The 26,053-nt window shown below is 36.2% G+C and overlaps 1 protein-coding gene across 1 annotated transcript in view; it reads right to left on the reverse strand.

Moving 5' to 3' along the window:
- fbxo11a (F-box protein 11a) overlaps window positions 1-19,633 on the reverse strand; it is a 41,591-nt gene extending 21,958 nt beyond the window's left edge. The window contains exon 1 of the mRNA XM_048203916.1: window positions 19,309-19,633. Within this exon, the coding sequence (XP_048059873.1) occupies window positions 19,309-19,396 (88 nt within the window). The 5' untranslated portion in view covers window positions 19,397-19,633. The remainder of the gene's footprint in view (window positions 1-19,308) is intronic.
- Between the last annotated feature and the right edge of the window lie 6,420 nt (window positions 19,634-26,053).

The following is a 26,053-nucleotide window of genomic DNA, read 5'->3' on the forward strand; positions in this document are numbered from 1 at the left end:
TCATTAAGGCACTGTACGACACACTTGTAAGGCAGTGCCAAAACAGTTGGGAAGGAAAGCCGCGGAGAGGCCGTGACCTCCTCCAAAAAAACACAAGGCTGATCTCCTCGGCAGCTGTAGCTAACGGAGCAGGTGACGCCACACGCGGGTCAAAAGAGGCAGAGGTTGAATGGGCCGCCATAACACCCATCCGGGGTGAATTAGCCGTGCGGCATCCCTTTGATGACACTCCTGAAACCCGAGACGGAGCCGCCCCGCCGCCGCAGCCCAAACATATACCGTATTTCCTCTCCAGACTCCAGCAGGTCGAACGGCACCTCTTCAAATAGAAACGTTAGATTCGTTTCGGAGAATGCTGATAGAACATAAAAGCCAAGTTCATTCAGAAATAGGTAACAGTAGACATCACAGCGGTATTAGCCTAGTTACTAAAATAAATATGGTGATCTCAATATTTTTTAGTCTGACTCTAAGAAATGTGAAGACGTACTTCACACTTAAACTGCATCTTATGCCACCTTCTTGGTTAAAAGAAAAAAATGCAACGAGGACTAAATTTTATGCTGATGGTCAACATATGTGTGACAAACATGTCGCATACACCATTTGTTTGTCACATTCCTAAGAAGCACCACTGATCAGTAGAAACTATTCATTACCTGAAGTTTACAAGCCACATTTTGTGCTATCTGTTCTATATACAGTATGCAAACTTAGAATTACAGCATCCCACATAATAAAAGCATTAAAGATTGAATTAGTGTTGTCAAAAGTACCGGTACTTCGGTACCAAGTCGGTACTGAAATTTTGAAAATGTGACGATACCCGCATTTCTGTAGTACCGAGATTCTGGGTATATTCGGTACCCACTGATAAGGCTGTTGGCAGTATTTACTTGAATATGACATGAGTGAAGCACAAAGCTTTGTTTAGCTACAAAAGAAATAATAGGTTAGCAATTAAATGTGACATCGCAACCATGGAAACATATTGGTTCATGCAGAATGACAGAGGTACGTGAGTCCATAAATTTAAGCTTTGTATTCTGTTTTGCGAATCGCGATCTGGTCTCCTGCTTAGCAGAGAATTCCATTAGTTATTCCACAATATTAACAATATTCCATTAGTTATTCCACATGGAATCTCCGTTTCTTTTCCCAAATCTTCACTCACGCAGGGGATTATAAACGTTCCTTTCGTTCGCATTTAGGCCTATTATAGGCTATTCGCATTCTTTACTGTGGTAAAGTAGAAAAACACCGTAGGACAGAAACCTTTTTGCTTGCACGTCAATTTCTATTTAACACAGTTTGCGCTTGTTATTAGACTTAAAGTCTAGGCGCGTCAAGTTTATTTGTATAGCGCGTTTCACACACGCCGGTGATTTTTACTTTCGCTTTCTCTGGCAGCGCTAAATCCAACATAGCCTGAATGTCTTGCCCCTGCGGAGGATAAAACTCGCTCTTCAGACCTTTTACAACAAGTGTCCGTTGTTTGTAACATCAGGAGATAACATGAAGATATTATTAAAGGGAAATGGTCTCTTTCCTGCTCGTGTCCTCATCCCTCTCAAAGCGCAGAGTGGTAGGTTATATCAAAGCCTATAATAACGGGACATTGGCTATATGACGCATCTTTGTGTGGAAATAAAAAACGAATGTTTTTTAAAATAATATTTAACTTTCTTATTATTTAGGTTACCATTATTTACTTATATTTATTTCATAGATTTACAGGCTAGTATATTGTTTCACTGACGGAATAGCTAAAATAAACACGCACGTTTGTTACCCCTGTTGAAAAAACGAGCATATGTTGGTAAGGTAGGTTTTGAAGCTGGTATGCTGGTTCGAGCTGGATTATGCTGGTCCTATGCTGGACCATGCTGCTCCAGGACCAGCTTAGGACCAGCATGGACCAGCACTTGACCAGCATACACCAGCTCAAACCAGCATACGAGCTTCATAACATACCAATTATTTATTTATTTTTTATATTTCAAAATTTATTTCATTGAGGCAGCCTATACACACACAAACATACACACATGCTCCAAATCATATTTAATGTTTTTAAAATTGGCTATATAAAATAGTAAAATAGTTCCAACAGATTTTGCTGTGGTACCGAAATTGGTACAGAGAACCGTAAAATTTTCATGGTATCGGTACCGACTACTGGAATTTTGGTACCGTGACAACACTAGATTGAATGGGGAAAAATTATGACATACTATATTCAAAGTATGCATCCATCAGGGCTCTACACTTAAATATTTTAAATCCTAAAAAGAAATGTAAGAGCACCTTCTGATCAATGACAGAAATTAACCTTTCCATTACAGGGTGACATCTGACTCCTTAAATTCTCCTTTTTTTTAACCTTTTTATGGTCATTTTTTCTAACCTTATTAAATATTTAATCTTTAAAATTCTTAAAATTATATTTATAAACTAGTAGGTGGCGGCATGTTACTGTCTTTGTCATGGAATCATTCATTCAAAACAACTGATTCATTCAGGAACGAAGCAAGTGACTGTCTTTATGAATGAGTCATTGAATCATTGACTCGCCTGATTCGTTCAAAAAGGCAGATTCATTTATCAACAAGAAACAGCTGTGTTTAGCTTGAAGCATAGCAGCTCAGCTGTGACTTTGTATGGAAATATTATCGTTGATTAGGGCTGACCGATATATCGCATGCGATTGTCACGCGCATTTCGTCAGTAAAGCCGGTTCCCTGATTACCGCCAAATCGCCATCACCTGTCAGAGCCGTAGTTCACTGATAAGCTATGCAATATCGCGTTCATATCGCAGATGAATCGCCTTCGATAATGAACGCGATATTGCGTAGCTTGTCAGTGAACTACGGCTCTGTCTATTAAATGCCGCTCCATTTGAAAGCAGGTGATGGCGATTTAGCGGTAATCAGGGAACCGGCTTTACTGACGAAATGCACGTGACAATCGCATGCGATATATCGGTCAGCCCTATCGTTGATGAAACGGAGCACAATCAGACAATACCGTGTCTAAAATGTAAGTCACTTAATATTAACTTCTTGTTTATTGAACTGTGGTATAAAATCAACATTTGCAATCATGCTGATATTTAGGGAAAATAGCAGTCTAGCTCATGTGATATTGCTTAACTATATCATATATTATAAATACTAAAAACAAAAACTCATACAGGGGCATTTTTGCGCCCATATCTCAAATTATATTAATTTTCAAGCCCCGTTAATTTCCGATAATCAGATATCTGATAATTAGATTTACAAGATTATAAAATTTACAAGTAATTTATTTACAAATAATTGCAAAAGCATTTCATAAATACTTTTAATAGAAAAAATTGAATATTTTTCTATTAATCTCTTAGTCTGCATTTATATTGCTTGATGCACATGTATTTTTTGGCATATCATATTTCCCATACATACATAGCTATGGTTATCACTTTGTTAATACTGCAATGTTGAGAGTGAATCCCACATTTATATGTGAATGTCACTTCAGAAACTTTGCAGAGTGGCCGTTGGTACTCTTGGCAGCACAAAAAAACCAAAACTTTTATTCAGATTCTGAAATAAAAGACCAAAAAGAATGTTGACTTGTATTCAAGTCTTTCTTGGGATATAGTGCACAAGTCGCACAAATGTTTTATCTAATTTTTCTATGAATTTTGTTGTTTTTGGAGTCTCACAGTTATGGTCACCATCACTGTACGAGGAGAAAATGCAACATAAACATTGTACTAAACATCTCTTTCTGCGTTCCCCACAAGTCATACAGTTTTGCTTCAAGATGAGGCTGAGTAAATGCTGATTTTTGGGTGAACTAGTCGTTTAATTGTCCAAATCCTCAGGAGAAAAAGCTTCATAACTGATGGGATCTCTAAAGGGCACATCTGACAATACACTCACTTGCAACAGCAAAATATTGCAGTAATATTCTCAATGGTCATTGCTATGGTAACCCTCCCCATCTGATGGAGGTCACATACAGGACAGCATCTCTGCAGCATCTCCATTTATTCTTCAATTATAGCATTGACTTGTACAGAAGACAAAAACCAGGATCTTTTGACAGATTTCAGGTCAAATGAAACTGCACAAAAACTGCAACAAGAGATTGTAAGATACTGATTGGAGCTGTTTCTATTCCATCAAAAGAGAGCAAGAGACATGAAACTTGATCTGTCGATTATACAGTTTAGCAGACATTACAAAAATGCAGACTGCAGAATGCCATAAATGACTAATCACCATCAAGTTATTAGTGTCTAACCGACTTTAGCAAGAAAAAAAAGACTGGTTTAATGTCTTCAAACCCTGATAATAACTTTGAACGAAGCAGACTTGAGTGTTTGTTAGACTGCTGAAGCCTTCTGGACGGTCTTCGAGCTTCCTTCACGTCTTTAATCTCACAAAATGAGGTTTCCCCTGAACTGAAAGTGAAACTAACTGCTGTTGTGAAGAAATCGAAAGCAGAACATTTAACATTAATCACATCAAACGGATGATTAGACTAACAAGGGGCTTCAAACTCATATCATCACAATGTCATGTAGCAAATAAGTCTCTAGACCACATCACGTGCTATAATATGACATATAAAAGAGCTTCCTCAAATCATGAAGACAACCGACAGCTTCGAAACCAAGAACAATCCAGCATCCTACACCTCAACAACTCTGGGAAAACAGGAAAAATTATAGCCGAAGACACTTTTTAATTAAATCTCTGTTGACAGACTGTCAACTTATGAGTATCGGACACAAAAAATGAGCCTTATCAAAAATGCAAACATCAATCTGAGTAACAGTAATTGGTTGAGTTTACAATTTACCAGTGTACAACATGCATTTTCAAGAAAGAGCTTAATAGGCCTACTGGATTTGCTAAATATTTCTAGGGTCATTTTACAATGAAATCAATTCTTTAAAAGGTGCCGTAGAATGTCTTTTTAAAAGATGTAATATAAGTCTAAGGGGTCCCCTGAATGTGTCTGTGAAGTTTCAGCTCAAAATACCCCATAGATTTTTTTTAATTAATTTTTTTAACTGCCTATTTTGGGGCATCATTAACTATGCGCCGATTCAGGCTGCGGCCCCTTTAAATCTCACGCTCCCCACCCACGGAGCTCGCGCTTGCCTTAAACAGTGCATTAACAAAGTTTACACAGTTAATATAACCCTCAAAATGGATCTTTACAAAGTGTTCGTCATGCAGCATGTCTAATCGCGCAAGTATGGTATTTATTTGGATGTTTACATTTGATTCTGAATGAGTTTGATAGTGCTCCGTGGCTAAAGCTAACATTACACACTGATGGAGAGATTTATAAAGAATAAAGTTGTGTTTATGAATTATACAGACTGCAAGTGTTTAAAAATGAAAATAACGACGGCTCTTGTCTCCGTGAATACAGTAAGAAACGATGGTAACTTTAACCACATTTAATAGTACATTAGCAACATGCTAACGAAACATTTAGAAAGACAGTTTACAAATATCACTAAAAATATCATGATATCATGGATCATGTCAGTTATTATTGCTCCATCTGCCATTTTTCGCTATTGCTCTTGCTTGCTTACCTAGTCTGTTGATTCAGCTGTGCACAGATCCAAACGTTAATACTGGCTGCCCTTGTCTAATGCCTTGAACATGAGCTGGCATATGCAAATATTGGGGGTGTACATATTAATGATCCCGACTGTTACGTAACAGTCAGTGTTATGTTGAGATTCGCCTGTTCATCGGAGGTCTTTTAAACAAATGAGATTTATATAAGAAGGAGGAAACAATGGAGTTTGAGACTCACTGTATGTCATTTCCATGTACTGAACTCTTGTTATTCAACTATGCCGAGGTAAATTCAATTTTTAATTCTAGGGCACCTTTAACAGATTCAACTTAAAGGATTAGTTCACTTTCAAATTAAATTTTCCTTCTAATTTACTCACCCCCACGTCATCCAAGATGTTCATGTCTTTCTTTCTTCAGTCGAAAAGAAATTAAGTTTTTTGATGAAAACATTCCAGGATTATTCTCCTTATAGTGGACTTCAATGGCCTCCAAACGGTCAAAATGACAGTTTCAGTGCAGCCTAAGCTTTTTTTAAGAATATGAAAGTGCAGTTTTGGCGGAAGCATGTGCAAGGCGATCATTTGTTTATATAAAGCATATACAGTTGTATTTTTTTAGAAAATGACCAATGGTTTCTCTAGATAAGACTCTTATTCCTCGTCTGGGATCATGTAGAGCTCTTTGAAGCTGCACTGAAACTGACATTTTGACCTTCAAGTCTACTATAAGGAGAAAAATCCTGGAATGTTTTCATCAAAAACCTTCATTTCTTTTCAACTGAAGAAAGAAAGACATGAACATCTTGGATGACATGGGGTGAGGAAATTATCAGGAAAAAATTTTTTGAAAGTGAACTAATCCTTTAAATTAAAAAAAAAAAAAAAAAAAAAATGCATATTTCATTGCAGGGCTCCAGACTGCAACTTTTTTTCCTGTAGACTAAATTGTTAGAAGTCACACTGGTGCAACCACCACATTGCCCAACTGATGAGAGCTGCCATTTCTGTTGCACATAAACATCAAATGGCAAACGAAACCAAAGCAGAACGAAACCGTGTTACTCATTTGAGCTGCAAAGCGTGGACCAGTTTTAAGCTCAGACAATAATAAACACTGAACTGCAGCACGAGCACAGAATAGGCTCGATCTCGATCACTCGATACGGTTACTATAGAGCGCTGGGAGAGTATTCTCTGTAATAATCTACAGATATCAGATCAAACGGCACTGATGTGGAAACCAGGAGAAATATTGTGCCATGATTGAACGAGTTACATAAGACTCTTCATTACACACACACAAAAAATAACCAACAATCACCATGGATTTAATGTAGTAACGCTTGCTGTAGGGGTGTAAAAACCACGATACACCACAAGTATCGCAATGCTCTCATGGTGTACCAAACGCGCCCCGCCCACAACAGATTTTAAATAAATCAGTCATGAAAATGACAGCCACTGTGTAAATGATTATATTTCTACAACGAATTGGAGTAAAAACGTAATTTTATAATCAGATTTAGAAGTTAATACTAAAAATGTGCAGTTTACATGAGGTAGTTTGCATACAATGTGTTATTTGAGTGTTGATTATTATATCTAAAAATAAGTAGCAACTGTATTTAGGCTAACGGTTTGGGCTCTGAACCTTTATTATTATTATTATAGTAATGTGCAAATAATATATTATTACGATAATATAACAAGTAAGGGCTCCCTATATAGTTCACAGAGCATTAGCAGAGATAATTTTTTTATCCTTAAGAATCTTTTAAATTCATTTAAAGACAGAGAAACAATTTGTACAGTAAACTACTGTTTATTTATTTATTTTTTTTAAAGCAACTTTGTTTAGTTTTTTCCCCCTGCTGTACCGAACCGTGACTTCAAACCCAAGCTAGGTACCAAATTGTCAGGTTTGTGTACCGTTACACCCCTAGCTTACTGTAACCATGGTCACAGAAATAGTCGAATAGTTTAAATTATTCATTTCAGGGTTCATGCAAACTTTCGAGAGTGAAATTTAAGCACTTTAATGACTTTTAAAGTGGTTTACACTTTTTCCCAGCACTTCAAAGCTTTAATTTTAATGTTATTTTTAATGTGATTTGTAAAAGTAAAGGTTAAAAGATGAAGGAAAACTAATGCTTTGTGGCAAACAAACTTTTTTTTTTTAAAAAAACACATGGAATTACCAAAATAACCAGTAGATGGCAGCAGAGGAGCACTTATTAGCCATTTCCACTCCCTAATATATGGAAAAATAGTCTTAAGTCATGAAGTCTCATGAAAAACAAAAACTTTTCTTCAAATTGTGACTGAATTACACAGAAAGCAATTAAACAGCACTCATTTTATAATCACTGCAGCTGTCGGTCAATTCAGTAGAATATTTAGACATTTCTCCATATAAAAATGTTGGTTTTTGCACATTACTGTTGTTAATAAAAGCTTAAATTTTAGATATCAGTTAAAACTCAGTGCTTTTCTGTTAAATGTCCAATAAACAAACAATGTTATAAGTAACTGCACTTATTGACTTAAAATTATACCAACTTACTAAAATTTGTTTTTTGACCATTAAAATACACTGACAATCACCTTAAAAACACAGGTGGTAAAGAGAAAGTCACATGATGAATCAAAGTTCACAAGTGTTTCTTTCCTGAAGCCGAGGTAAACACTAATATAAAAAGGTGCACAAAACACCATCATGATAACATACTCGACACTAAAATAATACAATACACATTAGTTTAACAACATAAAACCCTAATGAACGCAACTGATAAGAAGTAACAATGAAATTTCCATGAAAGTGCCTCATGCATTCAAGACTTTATACCAGTATTCAAAAGTCAGGCTCTGTAAAGCTGCATTTAAGCAAAAAGTAACACCACCCAAAACCTAAAACAACCCCAATTAGCACAGATTTACATCACATCACCACATAATGCATTTCTAAATTTGCACTGTGGATTGCCAAGTTCAGTTTTCAGCTCTAAGTGCATTCAGACAATAAACATGCTGTTTAACTATCAGCTATTAGCAGCCTACAAACCCAACAGCGGCACTTGAAACTCAATACACTGAGATGAGCGTCGGGACAAAGGTCAGGATTGAGATACAAAGCGATTCACTCAAATTTAGCATCATTCTCATCAATAACACCAAGACAGGCCGACATCTCGAATCTGTAGCTATCATACATGCAGTGTGGTTCAATAATAATAAACGTGACAGATGCTTTAGGCTGTTTTCTAAAGCGATACTAATATTAGCCACTAATATTTCTAGTGAAACTGCTGATTAAAGATCCCTCAGAGGCATCAAACGGTGAAAGTCACAGTCATGGTCATCCAAATGCCACATTTCAAATTACCACAAGATTGCCACCAAACACGGCACGCTCTTTATCACACTAAGCACGTTGTGGGAGGATGTTATAAATAAAGCATTATAATCTGTAGTTAGTCTAGTTTACCTTCAGGTGAGTAGGATGCCATTCTGCACGGAGGATCATCCGTGAATGAGACACATCCTGCTAACGCAGCGCTGTTGCTCTGGTTGCACCGGGGGCTCTCCAGGGCTACTAGTCCAGTAACCACTACAAACACGGTGTCCCATCAACTAGTTTAACACAACAGACAGCATGTCGTCTCCAAACAAAGATCATCCACACTCAGGCATTTAAAAAGTGTTTTCATTCTGTGAAAACATACATTACTGAATAAAATCTTTTGATTTTGACATCGAGCGGTGTCCTGCACACTTGCACAGCATCTAACATTTTTCATAATTTATCATTACCATGTCATTTGAAGACCTCAAATTAATTAAGAGACTACATAAAAAGAAATTTTGATTTTATATCACATTTAAAGAGGACCTATTATGCCACTTTTCACAAGATGTAATATAAGTCTCTGGTGTCTCCAGAATGTGTCTGTGAAGTTTCAGCTCAAAATACCCCACAGATCATTTATTATAGCTTGTCAAATTTGCCCCTATTTGGGCGTGAGCAAAAACACGGCATTTTTGTGTGTGTCCCTTTAAATGCAAATGAGCTCCCCTTTCCAGAAGAGGGCGGAGCTTTAACAGCTCAACAACAACAAAGCTGGAGAATCTCACGCAGCCAAAATGACGAAAGCGTTCAGCCTTACATTGTTCAAACTGGAGTCGACACTGATGGAGAGACTCAGGAAGAAGTTACAACTTTTAGACGTTTCTGAATGGTTAGTGGATAAATTGATGTAGTTGCTGTGGAGTTGATTCAACTCATCCACTAGCATGTGCCGTTATGTTCATCTTTTGTGCAAAACCCATATGGACGCCCACTATACATAGTGTACCTGTTTGCCAAACAGAATCATACTCAAAAGGCTAACGTTTATGATTGCTATCAAATGCTGTGAATGGTCTAATATTTTTTCCAAAATATTGCTTGGACAGAAACGCTCCTTTTTTAGCAATCGAGCTTGTCAGGGTCAACTTTCAGGCTATCCAAGCTAATGAGGCTCTAAATAGTGTTCAGTGCTCGTCTGTGCAGCCAATGACAGAACAGTTAGCATGCTTTGCTTGAACTTTTGCCATGGCGTTAGAACTGGTACACCGTTTTGCTTATGAAAACAAAATGGCGGTGCTGTGGGTGGAAACGTGCAGATTAAGGGGCGGTAATATTATAATAAGATCCCCTTCCGACGTCACAAGGGGAGCAAAATCTCAGTGGCTCGTTTTTTCACATGCTTGCAGAGAAAGGCCAAAACTAAGTTACTGGGTTGTCTAGGGCCTTATAAAATCTGTTTTATTTTTTCCCAAATTCCGTTTTATTTTTTCCCAAATTCCGTTTTTTCCGTTTAAATTTTTCTGGATTCCGTTTTATTTATTTTTTGACTCCATTTTAAATGGTTAAATTAAATTTTAGTAATCAAAATGCATGTCTCATCTTGTCCAATTTACCAACAATTTAATAAAAGTTTAACAAAAAAAAATTTTTTTTTTAGGTCCCTACGTTTTATTCTTTCCCCTCAAATTTTATTTTTACCAAATTCTGTTTTCTGGATTCCATTTTAATGGTTTAATTCCATTTTAATAATCAAAAAGCATGTCTAATTAATTCAATTCTTAAAAACAACAATATTAATTAATTAAAAAAAATTAGGGCTGCAACAACGAATCGATAAAATCGATAAAATTCGATTATTAAAAGAGTTGGCAACGAATTTCATTATCGATTCGTTGTGTCGCGCGACTATTACGCCTCTCAATAAGACGCGGAGATGTTTGAGTATAAAAAAGCGCAATTGAGTGCGAAGCAGAGCGGAGCAAAAATAAATAAATAAATAGCAGAGCGGAGGTGGAGGAAATACCATCGGAGAGACCCGTAACGTTGTTCTGAACAGGCGCGCCGTTGGCACGGGGGACAGAGGGGTCAGGACCCGCGCAGTTTTGATAAGACAGAAATCAACCCCCGCACTTTTGATACGGGCTGCTTCCGGCTGCTTCAATCAGTCACACTATATCATCTTTTAGCTTTGGATATTTTCTTTCAAATGAGACCATTTTCACGTTTCTGTGAGCTTTCGTTCATAAATCATCAACTGTTTTGTCGCGGATGTGAACAGGAAATGCGCTCTCGAACGGAGAAACACGCGATCTCCAAACCATCGATTAAAGCGTGCTAACGTTTGTCAATCAAGCCAAACAGTCCATTCAGAAACCGAGAAATTTGACACTTTTTAAGGTAAGGAGGCTGATCTCTCAGGTTGACGCGCGAGCTGGCTTGACTGAAGTTTTCGTTTTGATTTTGGTAATTACATCTAGAAAGATAAAAGCATTGATGGCATCTATAAAATAGATATCTGAAAGCGAAACGAAAGTGATATTGCCTCGTCCAGTGAGGAGGACGCACGAGAGGAGAACTGCGCGTTTAATTGGTATGTGTATACTGTAATACTGCATTTACAATGCTTATCAGTGGCATACACTTTGATCGCGAAAGTGAAAATCCAGACTATGTTTTTCAAAGACTATGACTAAAACTAAATCAAAATTTGCTGTCAAAATTAACACTGATCTGTTGTCATGTATATATTCTGTGCTTTGTCCCAAATCGGTTATTGTTGACAAATATATTTGTGTTGTACTTTTTAAATTTCATTTTAAATGTTTTTTTTATTGCACTTGGTCATCTTAAGCTAAACAAAAATATACATCTTTTTGTGCACTTTATTTAAAAAAAAAAACTATATATTTGGCAGATGTAAAGCATACATGTGTATGTTTTTTGTGTTAGTCCATTTTTTTTTTTATTACTTTAACAGCTCGGGGATGTTAAAAGAGCAACCTGTTTTTGCATGTTCTGAGGATTTTTTGCACTGTGAATTTGCACTGTCATTTCTGTTTTTGAATAAAAAAAATAATTAATTGGTTGGAAATTAATGCCATTGTTAAATTAATTTATCTAAAGTCTACTGTACAACAGTAATGTGTTTCTGTCAAGTTAAATCAAACTTTTATTTTGACGGTTTGCCTAGAGCTTTGAGTTTCTCTGTGTTTATGACGGTAGTTTTCTCAAACGAAGCGGTTAAATGCTGATGAAGTGACTTTCAGAGCAGCTCTGGAGATGAATTTGTGCGTTCATACAGTGAGGCGACAGAGGACGAAAACACCGCGAGCGTCGCACGTGCACGTAAATTAAACTGAACTTCCGCATCATTCATTTCAGAGTCACACAGGCATGCAGGATTCATGTTTAAATAGACTTTTTGCAGTTTAATATTCAGTCACTAGTTTATATCGTGATTTAATTTACGTGTACTGACCTGCTTTTAATTCATTCATCAAAAATTTGACAAATTCCGTGACATTCCATGTTATATAGTAAATTCCGTTTTTATGAATGGATTCCACGATTCCGTGATCGCGGAAATTATAGAGCCCTAGTTGTCCTTTTTCACGTTTTCTGGGTTGGTAGATGCACCGGGGACCCGATTATAGCACTTAAACATGGAAAAAGTCAGATTAAGCAAATTCTACAACATGATCAGGTGTTGAAAAGTTACAAAAATTTTGGCTAAATCAAAAGCCAATTTGATTTTAATAAAATAATTTGTTGCTTTTAGCTATTTGAGCCACATTTTATAGTTTAAATCCATTCATCCAAAACCAGAAGGAAAAAACAAAGTAATCTAATAAATCCCACTTAACCTACTGACTAAAAGAGCTTCTATCAAAGTCCATTTTCTTGAGAAAGTCTCACGCTGGGAGTACGCCTGACAGCATGTTAAGCTTCACTGAATAGCGTTTAAACTATCTGTAACATCTGAATCACAATACTGGATCGCCCCACCTTTCATTAATATTCTTTTCAGACTACAGCCACTAATCTTCAAAGACATACATGACCCCCTACAGGACACAGATTTAGATGTTATCAGCTCAAGGTATTCGACTTAATGAAGCTTGTGAGCGTCACTGGTTCATTACAGCAGCAGTTCATCATTGTTATGAGTCTGTATGGAAATTAAGGTTTTTGATAAACATTTATTGCATTGAAACTATACATGTGATCAGTTCATGCATTCCCTAGGAATCGAGCAACAGTAGAAACACAAAAGATTACCACTGGGAAACAGAAGAACATCTAGTCACCAAGCCCCTAGAGTCAACTTTATGCCCCAATTTAAGCAAGAAATCATGAACGCCGGTTGCAAACCTCGCTGTCACTAAACACCACATATATCCTCTAAGTTATGGGTATTTCTCAGTCCAATTCTGGCCCATCCTGTTTTAAAGCTCTGCCGTTTGACCCAGTTTTCGTAAGAAAGATACATTCCAGCTTATTTCCAAACATTCCCTTGCAGTGCCCCAGTGGAGCCGACCAAATAAAAATACATGCCAGACTCACCTTAACATGCCTTGTGAGAGTTCCTGTAGCATCATTGCTATTACTCACAAACCCCAAAGATGTGTTCGGGGCGAACTGCAGAACACCACCAATGCAATAAACATCTGACAAAAAAACATACATCCTAGACCTAGAGCATTAGCATGACAGTAAATTCAGCTTTTCCAGGAAGTACTCTAGAAGGTGAAGCACCTGTTATGAAGACCTTCTGTTAATCATCTCAATGTTTTGGATTATAGGGGTAAGATATGGGAATTATGGGACATTAGGACCGAGCTACATTATATCATGCCACCTGTTGCCACATTTTATAGAAGACTCAAAAATGGGAAAACTAGGGCTGCAAAAATAATCAAAATAAAAGCAAAATTGCAATATGGTTTGTGCGATTATTAGGGCTGGGTATTGATTGACAAATTTCACTTGATTTTGATTCACAAGTGTGAGATTCATCAATTCCGATTAACAAAGTTTTTATAATAATAACTGAGATAATTCTGTTTCTAAACAGAATTTTTTTTAAAATATAAACATTTAAATGATGGCTATTTTCATGACTGGTTTATTCAAACTTACATTACATAACATGCTAAATAAATATAATGAATATGAAATATAGTGCATATATTTAGCAAAATGTTCCTCTAGCTAATTATGTATTTTAGTAAGTTGTACAATATCTTTCAAAATACCTTCTGATGTGCATTCACATTTATTTTGTGCTTTAACTAGTAGTAAAGCAGAAAAGATGATTGGTTTACGTGCTCTTCGCAAAGCCACTTCTCTGTCACGAGCGCCAAAACGGTATAAATATTAAAATAACACTTTACAATAAGGTTCATTAGTTAAGTTAGTTAGTTAACGAACTAATAATGAACTGCACTTCTACAACATTTACCAATACATTATTAAAATCAAGAGTTGTATTTGTTTACATTAACAATGAACAGCTGGATTTTTATTAACTAACGTTAACAAAGAATTGAATTGAAATAGAAATTAATCGAATTGCAAGCTTGTGAACTGAAATCGAATCGTGAAATGTACTTTTAACTAGGGCTGGGCGATATTTATTGACAAGCTACGCAATATCACGTTCATATTACAGATGAATTGCCTTCGATAATGAACGCGATATTGCGTAGCTTGTCAGTGATCTACGGCTCTGTCTATTAAATGGCGCTCCATTTGAAAGCAGGTGATGGCGATTTCGCGGTAATCAGGGAACCGGCTTTACTGACGAAATGCGCGTGACAATCCCATGCGATATATCGCCCAGCCCTACTTTTAACCCAGTCCTAGCGATTATGAAATCGCAAACGAAATCGCAAATAGTATACATACTATTTGCACCTCAGTAGGCTATTGTAAATTAACAGAATTCAATAACAAAGTGTAAATGATTATCACTATTAAACACTCGTTAGGCAATTTACTTCCACTTTAAGAACATTTTCTTCATTTTTAATCGAGAATAAATGCCTTTCTGATGTGATAGGATAAAGGAAAAGGGAAAAGAGCGAGCTCGACGGAAGGCGGATTCGAACCCAGTCATTCGCGTCACAATGTAATTCTCCGCGCCCAACACTCTACTGCTTACACCACTGAAGTCATTATTCACATGCGTTCATAACCTTGTGTGACATTGGTGGGCGGGGCTACTGTAAATTTGCACTTAGTAACAGACACTCCGAATAATCTTGTTTTCCGTCTGCATTAAGATTATTTTTATTACCACACTGGCAGATATTGATAATTTTACTCAAGTAAAATGCACTTAATTTAGATCCCCCAGGAAACATGTCTAAATATCTTATATCAGTTTCTTACATAGAAAATCCATCTTGATGTAAGAATTTTTAGATATTTGTACTTGAAATGGGACAAAAAATACGAAAAGCATTTTTGCAGCATGAATGAATGAGTTAACTATTTAAACATCACTTGCACTTTAAAAAGGGGGAGGAAACCAAAAGAAACTCTGGGTTTACCAAAGAAAACCTGCTCCTGACCAGGTTAGGTTCACAGAGTAAGTTACCATGGTAACTGACTCTGAGTATAAGCAAAGTCCCTTTAAGACAAGTCATTTCACTCAGCGGCCATCTTTGAAATGCCTCTCGGGCATCCTGGGCATCATGCAATCTCTTTGAATGGGGAAATATCAAATTCTCCAAAACCGTTCGCCAACCTTTCGATTGAATTTTATATATGTGAAATCACCAATGAAATCTAACAACAACTGTCTCATAAATTTAGTTTCTAAACGCTCGAATCATGACAAAAAAAAAAAACTATTTTTCAGGCTGGATCAAGCTAACGCGCATGCGCAGACCTAAATGTATGCATACGTATGACTGTTTCTATAGAAACCGGTGATTCTAACGGCCGCTGAAGTGACGCGATGACTTTACCAGTCGGCGATTGGCTCTTATTTAGAAGGCGGGACTCATTCCGCCATATTGCGCGTTACACTTTCTCCCATTCAAAACAATACGAGTGACACGTCTTGTGTTATTCTATAGTCTTTGGTATAAGTTACCTCTCTTTGAGTTACCCTGCTTTCTCTGGTTTGACATACCTCCCATTCTGAAACGGAAAACCCAGAGTTTCCCTCAATTCAGGGCTAACATACTCAGAGTTTTCACTTAACCTCCTTCCTGAAACAGGCCCCTAGAGCTAGGGTATGGAAGTAAAATAATGACTAATGTCTTTGAAACAAAACAAAACAAAAAAAGCTTGTTGAATTGCACTAACTGAAAAAAATGCATAGCATTACCAATGCTTGCATTTCAATGCATTGTATTTTCAGTAGGGGCTTAACAATATATTGTGTCACAATATGTCGCAATACAAAAATGCAACAATATCATACCATGGATAGTGACAATATGTATTGTGCATAATTCACCCAAAATAAGTTTTTCTTGCTTTTTGTTTATTACCCATTTACAATCTGAGTACAAGTTTAGTTTTTCATTCTGCCAAGTACACTGCAAAGTTTCTGGATTGACAACCGTATTTAAATGTGCGACTGAATAAGAAACTGCGATGATTGACTAACATGCGAGACAAAAAACGGGAAGTACTTCATTCACAACTAGGGCAAAAATTGGTCAAGATCTTGTATTGACAATGCAAGAGGTGAGCACTCTGTAAAGTCTCCTCCAGCACATCCCAAAAACTTTCAATGCATTTAAGGAAAATGATTCTTCATGCTTTCTCCCAACCATTCTTTCACAATTTAAACCTGATGAATCTTGACATTGTCGTCCTGAAGGCTGTAATATGGCCATGATGTGTCTTCCTACATGGCTGTTTAAAGAGTTGGTTCACCCAAAAATGAAAATAATGTCATTAATTACTCACCCTCATGCCCTCATAAAGCGACGAGAATATTTTTGGTGCACCAAAAAAAACAAAATAACGACTTATTTAGTGATGGCCGATTTCAAAACACTGCTTCAGGAAGCTTCGGAGTGTTATGAATCAGTGTGTCGAATCAGCGGTTCGGAGTGCCAAAGTCATGTGATTTCAGCAGTTTGACACACGATCCGAATCATGATTCGACACAAAAGATTCATAACGCTCCGAAGCTTCCTGAAGCAGTGTTTTGAAATCGGCCATCACTATATAAGTCGTTTTTTTTTGTTGTTTTTTGGTGCACCAAAAATATTCTCGTCACTTTATAATATTAATACTGAACCACTGTACTCACATGAACTGATTTAAATATGTTTTTAGTACATTAATGGATCTTGAGAGAGGAAATGTCATTGCTGGCTATGCAGGCCTCACTGAGCCAATCGGATTTCAACAAAAATATCTTAATTTGCGTTCAGAAGATTAACGAAGGGCTTACGGGTGTGAAACGACATGAGAGTGAGTAATAAATGACATTATTTTCATTTTTGGGTGAACTAACCCTTTAAGAAATGAAAAGCTACACACTCCAACTGGGGTTAGAAGAACTGTTGCCAAACATGGTAGAAACATAATAATCACTGCAATAAAAATGCATTTGTCTATTTAAATGCAAACTGCGACTTGTTTTGGGCCGAGCAGCATATATTGTATATGAAATGACATTCTCATCTTAACAAAAATGTAGCTCAACTCAACAACAGCATGAAGAAGGCCATGTTTTCAATGCAACACCTGTCTCACAACCCTGATTACAGAACATTCCCATAAGCTGACAGCCATTCATTTACATACCCAGAGCTGCTCTATGTGCCGAAACCATCCTTCAATTTCAGTCTCGCTCTAGTCCCATGACAACACTCTAATTAGAAGTTAAGATGTGGTTAGTACAACCAGCTCTCGAGTTTGATTGCCTGAATCCCAAACAAGGTGTCCTGCTGTTAGATTTGCATGGCAAATTACCAAACTATTACAGCTGTTGGACTGGGTGGCCAAAAGGACTAGTTTGGACAACCTTTGAAAACATTTGGATGGTCAAATTAATCTATCATAACCATAATATAACCAATCAATGATTACATGCAACACAACACTGTTAATCAGAAGGGCTCATGACCCAACTATCAACCAAAACTGTTTACTAGTCATTACAACTCATCAACAAGCCAATCGACCCCCAACAACAATAAACGAGTCAATGAGGGCGTCAAGTTTACAATTTCCAGCACAGCTGACTAATTAAACCAAGGGGAAAAAGTAAACAGGAAGCCTTTGCAAGAGTAATACCATGTTTTTGGATATTTACTATGGAAGTACATTGGAGTATCATAGTTTACATACTTTAAAGTGCACCATGACACTAGTCCAAACACAAATTACCATGGTAAATACCCAAAACAGTAGTGTAGACCTTACAAATTGAGTATTGTAATGGAATCATTGTGCTTTTATGGTATCATAATGGTAATACTGTGGTACACTTCATAAATACCATGGTATTTACATGATACTCCAAGAATACTATGCTGCTACAATGGAAAATGTCCAAAAAATGTCTCTGTGACAACTGTGATCATACAAAAGTATGTTGTTTTACATCTAGTTTCTTGTACCATGGTACTACCAAGGTATTCTTGGATTATATTACACATATTATTCCGGTACCACGGCATATATCAATGTACCATGGTATTATCATTTGACACACACCATCACTGTACCATGATACTGCCATAGTACATCTTTGTAAAGGAAATTACCATGGTACAAGTCCAAACACTATAGTACATGGGTGTATATTACGGTACTATATTCATGTACAACGGTATTTACATGGTACTTCGAAAAAATACCATGGTATTACTATGGTGCTTCTGGTTCTATTAAGTGTATTCACTGCAAATGCCCTAATTAAAGAGTTTAAGTTATAATCTAATAAATAATGATTGTGATTAGTGACATTTACTCAGGTTTGTGCTATAATTTGTTGTCTTAGCTGTTATGCTGCTAACAGCAGATGCTAACCATCACAGGGCTGTAAAACAACTGACCGCTGCCATTTCTCACAAATATATAATCGTCGGTGCCACTATTTAGACTAGTCAGATTTACAATCATCCTGAAATACACATTGTCAAAATGTACATGTTAAATAGGGTTTATAGTAGACAGGAGAGCAAATCAAGCCCCGTTGAACAAAGCGCGGCCTGCGGGGAGATCAGAAGCCTCGGTGTTTCCTGACGAATGAACATTAACACAAATAACCTCAAAATACAACATCACCACACGAATGCTGCTGGAATCTACACAAGCCTTCAAAAAGAAGAGGGACTGATGTGAATCAAGCCAAGGTTAGTGTTTGTTATAGATATATTCACCCCTTTCTGCGTTGTTTCTGTCCGGCGGTACCGGGCGCGGCCTCGACACTCGCCGGGGTCTGCGGTTAGTCGCTCTGACGGAGTTCATTTGACGGGTTTCTGGTTAAAACACACACCGCTGCAGCCCTTTCCTCTGTATCCTTACACTGTGCTGAGCTCGGGAAATGTAAATAAAAGCCTAAAGTGCATTGCACTGAGAATCTGCTTGGTCTGGGCTCCGGAGAAGAGGTTTTACTGTCCAGGCGCTCCGGTCCGAGAGCTCCGATTTCGATTTTCAGTGGCAGGAGGAGCCATTTACACACACACTCACACACACACACACTTACACACACACACTCACACACTCCCATATACAACCACATGGCGGTGCACACGACCAATCACAGTAGATTTTCCTCTTACAAAAAGTACCATGGTAATACCATAGTATTACCATATGCTATAGTAAATGCCATGGTGCATGCAAGCATTGGTGCCATGACACTGAAGCCGGTGTACCATGGTATACAGAATAACAGCATAACATGTCCAAAATACCATGGTAATCCCATAAAAAATAGTACTATGTTTTGTAATGTGGCATGGTAAACTGATGGCAAAGGCATATTTTTGATGCAATTTTATTATATATGATATATAATATTATATATTGATATATGCACTGCCCTCCAAAGGTTTGGAAACACCCCTGGCAAAGTGTGTAAGCATAAATCCTTATCATTTTTTGGTGCAAATACATTAAAGTAACTTGACATTATCATTGAAGACCAGCAATAATAATTTTCATTTTGATTACATAATAATGGCAATATATACATGTCAAAGTCAGACATGCCCCTTTGCCAGCTGTGATGCTGGTTACTGGTTTAAACTTGGCCCAGGTTTGTAAAAGATTTTTGGGTCAGCACACCCTAATAGCTTCAGCAATTGATTGCCAATTAAGTTTAGAACCAATCAGAACCCAGTTTAGGTCAGATAGCTGCTAATGAATATATTCTATGAATAAACTGTTTATGTAATAAAATATGTTTTCATAGTTTGTGTTGTCCCTTATCAGTGCAAAATTATCACAAATTAAAAAGGATTCATGCCAATATTGTCCAAAAGCCCACTTTTCTAGGCCGTTTCCAGACTTTTGGAGGGCAGTGCATATATTTATATTATGTATATATAAAAACATTACAAAGTTAGTTTGTTAGTCTAGTGAATGATGCAACATCATGAGATGCATCTTCATCCATATATAAACTATTTATATTCGTCTACAAAACTAGTTTCAGTAATTTAGTCTTTAGATTAATGGGTCAATGACGTGAATTGGTCATTTTTTTTGTCCAAAGGCCTTGATAATAATAATAAAAAACAAAGATATGACATCCAAAGTATGTAAGGTAGTGCAACTAGATCTCTTTTATTGAATCCAAAAGCTTTTAATTATATTTTGCTACATATAAAGATATTTTGAAGTGTCATTCGGTTTAACCGTCCAACCGTTCATTTGTGATTAAAATATCTTAAAATGTAATAAATGTATATATTTTTATTCTGGCATGATTTTATAACATCATATATCAACATAGTGCAAAATGGTGTTAAAATTATGTGTAGAAGTCGTTGCTTTGTTATGAGAAAGAATGTCAGGAAAAATGAATTTCATTGATGTCAGTCAGAGTAACCAATATAAAGTGATCATTTTGGATCAAGTCATGCGGTCAATATCATGTGACAGGATGTGACATCATTCAGACACCTGCAAAGGACCACATGGTCGTGAAGCAAAGTAACTAACTCTCTCTTAACTATTTGATAAATTCATGTTTTCTCTTGATCATACGCATGTCCCGAAACATCAGGTCATTCGGTGCAACCGCTATAAAACATGGAAACTGTTGTAATATTTTAAAAACTTGTGCTAAATATAAAATGTTTGATTGTCCTTTTGATAGATATCAGCCTGCTGGCATTGATTGAAAATATCGTCATTCGGTAAAACCGAAATTTTGGTTAAACCGAATGACAAATTTTGTAATAAATGTCAAAAGCAGTGTTAATTGATTATAAAAACCACATAATCTCATTGTTAACACTTAATAAAACTTCAAAATTAATTATATCTCCATTATGTTTTTTCACACCTTATTCATCAATGACCCTAATGCATTATTAAGATATTTCATAAACTTTCATATTGTGCATAAACTAAAATTTTGTGCAATCTATAAGAATCACATTTTAACAATGAGCATAAGATGTTGATGTAGGCTGGAGGTTTTTACCATTTTTGACCAAAACAGTGGTCTGAGTATGAAGACAAGCATGTTTTTCTTTTAATTTAACAAGTTGCAGCTGGTTAGAATGTCATTTTTTATGACAAGACAAAGAAGAATAGTGTAGTTCTCATTTTGGGTTGCATTTCCCAAAAGCATTGTAAGTAGACAGTAGAAAACATTTGGCACCAGTAGTTTCAACCTCGGCTTACGACACAGATTGTGTCGGCCCAGATCCGGCCCACATCTGATACGCGTGGAACGATGATCCGGCCCAGATGCCGTGTGGAATGATGTATGCTCCGGTTTGCCAGATCTGGAGCACAAGCAGGCCAAAGCAATGCCACATGTCAGCCAAGAGCAAGATCATTATATATAGAGTAATCTCAGTTTCTGAACAGAAACTGCATTGAGACACATTTAGACATCAACACTCATCATACGACGAACCTCAACAGCAGAATATTCAATATTTAGCTCTGAACATCATAAAACAAGCTCCTAAAAAGTCACCAGAAAAACAAAAGCAACAATACAAGCAAATATTAATGGAAATAACATGACAGTTCAGCTGCATCATTTATTCATGCCACACAATGCATGCTAGGAGTTTTGTACTACGCTGACACCCAGCATGCATTGCAGTATGAAGCTTTTTGTTGATTTTCACACATATTCTTGACGTCTGAATGAAATGTGTTGTATAAACACACTGTTACAGCAGCCAGAGAAGACAAAAGTAAAAGGTCAAGAGTGATCATCATAATGGCGACTCCAAATGAAACATTTTCAAAATAACACTTCATTTCCCAGAATGCATTACCTTTGTTGATTTGTTTTGAATTGCCATTTATTATATTTCACATTTTTTCTCACTCAGATTCAAATTCTATAATAATCCTGAAAGCAACTGAAAAAGAATAGTGCCTTAAAAACCACTAAATTACTTGAAATTTGCTTTAAAAAAAATAAAATAATAAAGAAAATTGTGTACTCCTTGAATTTATTGTAGCTGTGTTTAACAATCATAATCCCCGTTTGTTATTTGAAAAGGATAAAAGTATAAAAAACAGATTCAACTTCCTGTGTGTTGTGGTCAATTCAATTCAAATTCAAAACCATTAGAGGGAGCAAATTCTTCAGTTATGAATTCAGCACAACCCTTATGTGAGAAAGAAAATGGCAGATTGCTAATGGTCATTTTATTATTCATAAATGATTAAATATTAATGTTGCAGTCATTTGTGCCCCACTTGCGCAGCAGGTGATGGTTACTTAGCAGTAATTTATAATCACAAAATTAAACCATTTACTGTATGTTTTGAGAGAAATTAATAATGCAACAATCTTCATATTAAAAATAAAAACATGTTTGTTGATGTTTGAACTTGATCAACAACAAATGTTTGGCCTTTACATTCAGAATGCAACACATTCAACGCAGCTAAATAAATAAATATATCTTTTAAAGATCAATTTAATTGTGCGACAGTGATGCAAGTAACATTATAAACAAGATAAGCTAGTAATTGTGGTCTATTAATATATGGAGTAATATTTTCAATGACAACCTCCTACAAAAAAAATAATTAAATAATCATAGACTTGTCTCAATTTTTTCAAACAAAAATATTACAGATTGGATGAACTATTTCTGACCTTGATTGGCTTGTTGTTCTAAAGTTTGGCCACTAGATGACCCTACAGACCACTGTGTTACAACAGACTAACTAGACATGATCTAGTCTGAGTCAAATGAAGAACAGCTTTAATTTTTGCTCATATATATGTGCTTTTGTTCTGTGTGGTTTCTTATTGGCACGAGTGATCGGAGTTCAAGAGTTCTCCTTGATATTCTGGTTGCAGACTCCTAAAAAATGCAATTGGGTTGTTTTAACCCAGCAGTTGGGTTAAATGTTTGACCCATCCTGCCGGGTAGTTTTATTTAACTTAACTATTGTTTAAAAATTACTGTATTGCTTGATTAAAATGAACCCAAAATGTGTTGGAAATTAACATTTATTAATATGTTTAATGCATTTATTAAGTTTTTATGAATAATAATTAAACAATAAACACATTTATTAAATTGATTGAATGGATTGGATAAAATTACCATTAGCAATCTGCCATTTTCTTTCTTACATAAGGGTTGTGCTAAAATTTAAATCGAAGAATTTGCTCCCTTTAATGGGTGTGAATGTGAATTGAATTAACCACAACACACAAGTTCAATTGGAATTTGAATCTTTTTTATATATATACTTTTATCAAACCTTTTCAAAGACAGGAAGTGGAATATATTAAAGGGTTAGTTCACCCAAAAATGAAAATAATGTCATTATTACTCACCCTCATGTCGTTCCACACCTGTAAGACCTTCGTTCATCTTCAGAACACAAATTAAGATATTTTTGATGAAATCCGATGGCTCAGTGAGGCCTGAGCAATGACATTTCCTCTCTCAAGATCCATTAATGTACTAAAAACATATTTAAATCAGTTCATGTGAGTACAGTGGTTCAATATTAATATTATAAAGCAATGAGAATATTTTTGGTGCGCCAAAAAAACTATCAATATAGTGATGGGCCGATTTCAAAACACTGCTTCGGAGCTTTGCAAATCAAATCAGTGATTCGGAGCGCCAAAGTCACATGATTTCAGCAGTTTAGCTGTTTGATAGGAGATCCGAGTCACTGATTCGATTCGTAAAGTTTCGAAGCAGTGTTTTGAAATCGGCCATCATTATATAAGTCGTTATTTTGTTTTTTTGGCACACCAAAAACATTTTCGTGGCTTTATAATATTAATATTGAACCACTGTACTCACATGAACTGATTTAAATATGTTTTTAGTACATTAATGGATCTTGAGAGAGGAAATGCTGTGAATGCAGGCCTCACTGAGCCATCGGATTTCATCAAAAATATCTTAATTTGTGTTCTGAAGATGAATGAAGGTCTTACGGGTGTGGAACGACATGAGGGTGAGTAATTAATGACATTATTTTCATTTTTGGGTGAACTAACCCTTTAAATGGCAATTCGAAAATTAACAAAGGTAATGCATGTGATGAAGTGTTCTACTGAAAATGTTTCATTTGAAGTTGCCATGGTGATTAGTGTTTGCTTTAGGTTGACCTCTTGAACTTTTATTGAGTTCCTTTAGATTTTTCAGAGTTTTTATATTCAAGTGTTCCTCTAATATGGGGCAGAACCCAGCAAACTATAATATGTTGTAAGAATGTTTTGCTAACGTTCCTATTATTACTAGGGCTGGGTATTGACACAATTTTCACGATTCAATTATTTTGGATGTAGTATTTCAGCTACAGTACAAGAAAAATTTTCTACAGGTAAAATCTCTCAACTAATGCTGTAAACTACACATGAGAGTCAGCTGGTACTACTATAATAATATTGAAGATTAAATTAACTTATTTATATACAAACACTTAAATTACACTCAATGATGTTTTTATTATAAATAAAGTTTAGAATTACATAATCATATTTCTACTCCAATTCGTGTTTTTGAAATATAAACATTTAAATCGTGGCTGATTTATTCAAACATGCATTAAATATTGAAGATGTATATTTATATATAATGTAAAACGGTGCATAGCTATATTTATCAGAATGCTGCTCTCTAGAGTCACTTTTCTAGCTGACTAATGAGTTTATGGTCACTGAATATGTTTTTCTGAGGTAAATGTGACGTCACATGACATTGTTTAAGTTTTATTGACGTCTTTCTGAGGTTGAAGCACTGATTGAGCGATTACACGAGACATGATACGGATTTCAGTAAGTTGTACTGTATATTTTAACATACCTTCAGATGTTCATGCATGTTTATTTCGCTGTAACTGGTATTAAAGCGGAGGAGAGGATGATCACATGCTTCTCTTTAACTGAGGCGCTAAAGCGATCTGTCACGCCACATTAAAACGGTATTTATTTTTTTGAATCTCATAATAAGATGGACGTCATTTGAAATCTGAGACTTTGCTTCATATCAAAAGTAACAAAGCACAAAGATTATTGCGATTTATTGGATGGGAGGCGAAAATGCAAAAAAATAAATCTTTATAAGTTGACGAATGTGCAACTAAAAAAATCCATGATCAATGTATTTGTGCTAACGTTGTCTATTGGAAAGCGTTCATAAATTTGCCATAACGTTCTGAGAACATGCAAATGACTTCCTTCTAAGCTCAGCTCTTGTGCACAGAATAGATCATAAACCGAAAATATATTGCACAACAAACCAGTTAGTGCTTTATGCATAAATGTGTACCTGCTGTCAGAGAATATTGTTAATTCTCGCTGATAGCACCCGTGTGAGGGTGTGGCACACGCAGAGTGGCTATCAGTGAACTCCAGCTGGTGCTGCCAGTGACAGGAAGCTGCTTGTGTTTGTGTGTGTGAAGCAGGATGTGGCATGTCACTCACATCAACTGTTGAACAAA

This window comes from Megalobrama amblycephala, linkage group LG10 (assembly GCF_018812025.1).
Source record: "Megalobrama amblycephala isolate DHTTF-2021 linkage group LG10, ASM1881202v1, whole genome shotgun sequence".
Taxonomy (NCBI): domain Eukaryota; kingdom Metazoa; phylum Chordata; class Actinopteri; order Cypriniformes; family Xenocyprididae; genus Megalobrama; species Megalobrama amblycephala.